Source organism: Oncorhynchus mykiss, chromosome 31 (genome assembly GCF_013265735.2).
Source record: "Oncorhynchus mykiss isolate Arlee chromosome 31, USDA_OmykA_1.1, whole genome shotgun sequence".
Classification (NCBI taxonomy): domain Eukaryota; kingdom Metazoa; phylum Chordata; class Actinopteri; order Salmoniformes; family Salmonidae; genus Oncorhynchus; species Oncorhynchus mykiss.
The window spans coordinates 24092992-24099878 of record NC_050571.1 but is presented as its reverse complement, the minus strand read 5'-3'; the positions used below and the strand labels follow the sequence as shown (position 1 = coordinate 24099878).

The 6887-nt window shown below is 45.5% G+C and overlaps 1 protein-coding gene across 6 annotated transcripts in view; it reads left to right on the top strand.

Moving 5' to 3' along the window:
• The first annotated feature begins 2129 nt into the window (after positions 1–2129).
• The window catches only part of LOC110504808 (collagen alpha-1(XXIII) chain), a 237417-nt gene continuing 232659 nt past the window's right edge, over positions 2130–6887 (top strand). For all 6 annotated transcript variants that reach the window (XM_036969977.1, XM_036969975.1, XM_036969976.1 and 3 more), the window contains exons 1-2: positions 2130–2758; positions 5846–5915. In XM_036969977.1, coding sequence (XP_036825872.1) covers positions 2462–2758; positions 5846–5915 — 367 coding nt within the window. In that variant the 5' untranslated portion in view covers positions 2130–2461. The remainder of the gene's footprint in view (positions 2759–5845; positions 5916–6887) is intronic.

Genomic DNA, 6887 nt, shown 5'->3' with positions numbered 1-6887 from the left:
ATATTTTGATTAACATAAAAGTAGGTAACTGTTTTAAACTGTTAGAATTACGCAATTGGATGAATTGGTCAAGTAGCATCCAGATGTGGGAACCAGGTTCAGGAACTGCATGCAAAACAAGAATGGAATTACAATTTAAATTCTTTGAAAGATATGTCAATGCAGGTTCTAGATCGAGAAGGTTTACCATGACATGACACTCAACAGCCATACTCGGCTACCATTAGGGTACACCGAACAGCATCTTCTTGATACTTCGTTGATACTTTGTTGGATAACTTGAAGAGTAGCCTAGGCCTAAGTATCCTCGAGTCGACTACAGTAATAATCTTATCCTGTAAGCATCCGATGTGTAGTTGACAGGTCACATGCATATATATTATTACATTTATTTGATTTCAACAACGAGAACAGAAAACAGATGAACAAATTACGGCTATAGGGACAAATAGAATTTGGAGGTTGAAATTCAAGTCCCAAACCCCCTCAAATGAAATGGACAATGTTGATTGCCTGGGATTGAATCCCAAAAAAGTGACAGGTGCTCGGTTATAGTCTGCACATTATACCTTCGCTGACCGCATATAAACTCAGCAAAAAAAGAAACATCCTCTCACTGTCAATTGCGTTTATTTTCAGCAAACTTAACATGTTTGTATGAACATAACAAGATTCAACAACTGAGACATAAACTGAACAAGTTCCACAGACATGTGACTAACAGAAAGGGAATAATGTGTCCCTGAACAAAGGGGGGGGGGGGGGAGGTCAAAATCAAAAGTAACAGTCAGTATCTGGTATGGCCGCCAGCTGCATTACATACTGCAGTGCATCTCCTCCTCATGGACTTCACCAGATTTGCCAGTTCTTGCTGTGGGATGTTACCCCACTCTTCCACCAAGGCACCTGCAAGTCCCCAGACATTTCTGGGGGGAATGGCCCTAGCCCTCACCCTTCGATCTAACAGGTCCCAGACGTGCTCAATGGGATTGAGATTCGGGCTCTTCGCTGGCCATGGCAGAACACTGACGTTCCTATCTTGTAGGAAATCACGCACAGAACGAGCAGTATGGCTGGTGGCATTGTCATGTTGGAGGGTCATGTCAGGATGATCCTGCAGGAAGGGTACCACATGAGTGAGGAGGATGTCTTCCCTGTAATGCACAGCGTTGAGATTGCCTGCAATGACAACAAGCTCAGTCCGATGATGCTGTGACACACCGCCCCAGACCATGATGGACCCTCCAACTCCAAATCAATCCCCCTCCAGAGTACAGGCCTCAGTGTAACGCTCATTCCTTCGACGATAAACGTAAATCCGACCATTCACCCCTGGTGAGACAAAACCACGACTCGTCAGTGAAGAGCACTTTTTGCCAGTCCTCTCTGCTCCAGCAACGGTGGGTTTGTGCCCATAGGCGACGTTGTTGCCGGTGATGTCTGGTGAGGACCTGCCTTACAACAGGCCTACAAGCCCTCAGTCCAGCCTCTCTCAGCTTATTGCGGACAGTCTGAGCACTGATGGAGGGATTGTGCGTTCCTGGTGTAACTTGGGCAGTTGTAGTTGCCATCCTGTCCCTGTCCCGCAGGTGTGATGTTCGATTGCACCGACCCTGTGCAGGTGTTGTTACACGTGGTCTGCCACTGTGAGGGTGATCAGCTGTCAGTCCTGTCTCCCTGCAGCGCTGTCTTAGGCGTCTCACAGTACGTACATTGCAATTTATTGCCCTGGCCACATCTGCAGTCCTCATGCATCATTGCAGCATGCCTAAGACACATTCACGCAGATGAGCAGGGACCCTGGGCATCTTTTTTTTGTGTTTTTCAGAGTCAGTAGAAATGCCTCTTTAGTGTCCTAAGTTTTCATAACTGTGACCTTAATTGCCTACCATCTATAATCTGTTACTGTTTTAACAACATTCCACAAGGGGGATGTTCATTAATTGTTTATGGTTCATTGAACAATCATGGGAAACAGTGTTTAAACCCTTTACAATAAAGAGTTGTGAAGTTATTTGGATTTTTACGAATGATCTTTGATAGACAGGGTACTGAAAAAGGGACGTTTCTTTTTTTGCTGAGTTTATTATCTTCCTCTGTAGACTACATCCCCACGTGGTCCACAGGGCGGGCGCATCTCAACTAGCCGAATGTGACTGTTGCCTAATTGCCCATCTATCTATCCACTCTAGCAGAGGAACGAAACGACCTGGGATCGAGGACGCAACTTCTCTGGTCTGAATCCAGATTGCTACCATATGCAAGCCACGCGAAACACGCTTAACATTTCAGGCTGTTGTTCCAAGGCTAATTTCGGATACCGCTTTGAACCAGGTGCAGTGTTAGGGTGAGTTGAATGTGCAGCACCAGTACACTACAACGTTTGACAGAGTTCAGTTACTAAATGCGCATATTGATAAATTCACCAATACCATTTGTTTTCTAACTGGGAGTTAAAGTTATGGATTCAACAGTGGATAACCGGGAGAGCAAGGCAGCGCTCCGTCCATGCGTGCCCAGGTCCCTTCTCATGCGCTGTCTGGTGGGGTTACCTACGGTGGTGTGTTTCATGTTGTCCGTGAGCTCCATAGCCGTGTGCCTGCTCATGAGCTTAAAGACTTACCAACTGGAGAACCGACTGCATGCGTTAGAGATGGAGAAAAACACAGTGTTCAACCCGCCGGAGAGCGCCTTCATGCGCGAGGATGGGAATGTAATACCGACGCTGAGGAGATCTATCGAGACGCTACTGCAAGAGGTAGGCTACACACCGTTGTTTGGAGACATTTAAAATGTAACAGTGAACATATCAAAGTGTATTCCTATTGATTTTGATTCATGAGTTTCCTGCTTGTATCCATACAGTTTTTCCAGAGTAAATGCGGTGCGTAATGTTGCGCGCAATGACAGTAACATGACTGATATAGATTCCTCAGACGACGGACTGTATTGATCAAGGCGCTGCTATGTGATGGATTCCTTCTGTCAGTTATTGCCTGATGAAAGATAACTGGTGTAAAGCTTGCAGATACCTACTGCCTGTCTGTGTGCTATGACAGTAGTCTTTTTCACCACATCTCTTTGGAAAAAGCTGTTAGATAGGCTATCTCTCAAAAAGTTGCCTCTTGATAACTGAATAAGGACAGGTCATTGAAAACCTGGTGATTTTTTAAATGTGACATCCATTACTTACCTGAACTGTTAATTGTCCCCATATTATGTGCCACATTATTCACTAGGGTTGCACATTGAATAGCGGTGGTTTTATTTGGTCTTCTTCTAACTAATCAAATGAAATACATTTTTATTTGTCACATGCACCGAATACAGTGAAATTCTTACTTACGAGCCCTTAACCAACAATGCAGTTTTAAGAAAAATAAATGTTAAGTAAAAAAAACAGATAAGTAAAAAATAGAAAATAAAATATTAAACAGCAGCAGTAATATAACAACAGTGAGTCTATATACAGGGGGTACTGGTACAGAGTCATTGTGCCTGGGGCACCGGTTAGTCTAGGTAATTGAGGTAATATGTAACTGTAGGTAGAGTTAAAGTGACTATGCATAGATAATAAACAGAGAGTAGCAGCAGCATAAAAGAGGGGGGGGGCAATGCAAATAGTCTGGGTAGCCCTTTGATTAGCTGTTCAGGAGTCTTATGGCTTGGGGGTAGAAGCTGTAAAGAAGCCTTTTGGACCTAGACTTGGCGCTCTGGTACCTCTTGCCGTGCGGTAGCAGAGAGAACAGTCTATAACTAGGGAGGTTGAAGTCTTTGACAATTTTTAGGGCCTTCGTCTGACACCGCCTAGTATAGAGATCCTGGATGGGAGGAAGCTTGGTCCCAGTGATGTACTGGGCCATACGCATTACCCTCTGTAGTGCCTTGCAGTTGGAGGCCGAACAGTTGCCATACCAGGCAGTGATGCAACCAGTCATGATGCGCTCGATGGTGCAGCTGTAGAACCTTTTGAAGATATGAGGACCCATGCCAAAACTTTTCAGTCTCCTGAGGGGGAATAGGCTTTGTTGTGCCCTTTTCACAACTGTCTTAGTGTGTTTGGACCATGATAGTTTGTTGGTGATGTGGACACCAAGGAACTTGAAGCTCTCAACCTGCTCCTCTAGAGCCCCATTGATGAGAATGGTGGCGTGCTCGGTCCTCCTTTTCCTGTAGTCCACAATCATCTCCTTTGTCTTGATCACGTTGAGGGAGAGATTGTTGTCCTGGCACCACACGGCCAGGTCTCTGACCTCCTCCCTATAGGCTGTCTCATTGTTGTAGGGGATCAGGCCTACTGCTGTTGTGTCATCAGAAAACTTGATGATTGTGTTGGAGTCATGCCTAACCATGCATTCATGGGTGAACAGGGAGTACAGGAGGGGACTGAGCACGCACCCCTGAGGGGCCCCCGTGTCGAGGTTCAGCGTGGCAGATGTGTTGTTACGTACCCTTACCACTTGGGGGCGGCCCGTCAGGAAGTCCAGGATGTAGTTGCTGAGGGAGGTGTCTAGTCCCAGGGTCCTTAGCTTAGTGATGAGATTTGAGTGCGCTATGATGTTGAACGCTGAGCTGTAGTAAACTAATAGCTTTCTCACGTAGGTGTTCCTTTTGTCCAGGTGGGAAAGGGCAGTGTGGAGTGCGATTGAGATTGCGTCATCTGTGGATCTGTTGGGGGAGTATGCGAATTGGAGTGGGTCTTGGGTTTCTGGGATAATGGTGTTGATGTGAGCCATGACCAGCCTTTCAAAGCACTTCATGGCTACAGACATGAGTGCCAAGGGTCGGTAATCATTTAGGCAGGTTACCTTAGTGTTCTTGGGCACAGGGACTGTGGTGGACTGCTTGAAACATGTTGGTATTACAGTCAGTGACAGGTTGAAAATGTCAGTGAAGACACTTGCCAGTTGGTCAGTGCATGCTCGGAGTACACATCCTGGTAATACATTTTGCCCTGTGGTCTTGTGAATGTTGACCTGTTTAAAGGTCTTACTCACATCGGCTACAGAGAGTGTGATCATACTGTCACCCAGGACAGCTGATGCTCTCATACATGTTTCAGTGTTACTTGCCTCGACGCGAGCATAGAAATGATTTAGCTGGTAGGCTCGTGTCACTGGGCAGCTCGCGGCTGTGCTTCCCTTTGTAGTCTGGAATAGTTTGCAAGCACTGCCACATCCAACGAGCGTCGTAGCCGGTGTAATACGATTCAATCTTAATCTTGCATTGAAGCTTTGCCTGTTTGATGGTTCGTCGGAGGGCGTAGCGAGATTTCTTATAAGCTAGAGTTCCGCTCCTTGAAAGCGGCAGCTCTACCCTTTAGCTCAGTGCGGATGTTGCCTGTAATCCATGGCTTCTGGTTGGGGTATGTACGTACGGTCACTGTGGGTATGACGTCATCGATGCACTTATTGATGAAGCCGGTGACTGATGTGGTGTACTCCTCAATGCCACCGGAAGAATCCCGGAACATATTCCAGTCTGTGCTAGCAAGACAGTCCTGTAGTTTAGCATCTGCTTCATCTGACCACTTTTTATTGACCCGAGTCACTGGTGCTTCCTGCTTTAGTTTTTGCTTGTAAGCAGGAATCAGGAGGATAGAATTAGGGTCAGATTTGCCAAATGGAGAGTGAGGGAGAACTATCAACTGGCTTAAGTCAAACTAACTGGACTGTGCAGTAATCCTCAACCCTGGGCTTCACTTTCCCCTATAAGTCTGATATATGAATGTTTCTACGTAAAGTTTGCATTGTTTCAGAACCTCACTCTCTCTTTCTGTTTCTCTCTGTTTCTCTCTGTCTGTCCCTCTCTCTCTCTCTCTCTCTCTCACTCGCTCTCTCTCCAGAGACTGAGTGAAGTGATGCCCAAGCTGCGCATGGCGAGAGACATCCCACAAGAGTGTTCCTGCCCACCAGGTACGTCTCTTTCTTCTCTCCTATTGGCTCGTGGTTAGATCATGTTCAACAAAGCCTCTATGCACGCAACACATGAACATCACATGAACGTCACATGAACGTCGCATGTATTCAAACACACTCACACAGACATGCACTCACACACATGCTGGACCGTTTTACACTAGTGTCGGTTAATGCTGGGTTGGCTATGTGTAGAAGGAATCCATAAGAGAGCGTTGAGCTCTCTCTACCACCAGGTTATTTTGACAGTGGTTGACAACATCCCAAGTTTCCCGGAGGTGTGTATTCAGTGTAAAGGATTGGTGTAGTTAAGCCTGTAGGCATTTGATTAGGATCCCAATTACCTGTTGCAAAAGCAGCAGCTACTCTTCCTGGGGTCCACACAAAACATGACATAATACAGAACATGAATAGAGAAGAACAGGACAGAACTACATAATTAAAAAAATAAATGCAAAAAGGCACACGTAGCGTAGATATCAATACCAATATATACCCACAAACTCTCTAGGTCAAATAGGGGAAAGGCGTTGTGCCGTGAGGTGTTGCTTTATCTGTTTTTTTAAACCAGTTTCACTGTTCTTTTGAGTGATATGAGATGGTACGACGTTCCATGCAATAATGGCTCTATATAATACTGTAAACTTTCTCGAATTTATTCTGGATTTGGAGACTGTGAAAAGACCCCTGGTGGCATGTCTGGTGGGATAAGTGCGTGTGTCAGAGCCATGTGTACGTTGACTCTGCAAACTATTTGGGATTTTCAACACATTAATGTTTCTTATAAAAAGAAGAAGTGATGCAGTTAGTCTCTCCTCAACTCTTAGCCAAGAGATACTGGCATGTATAGTATTTATATCAGCCGTCTGATTACAATGAAGAGCAAGACATGCCTCTGTTCTGGGCCAGCTGCAGCTTAACTAGGTCTTTCATTGCAGCACTCAACCGCACAACTGGACAATAATCAAG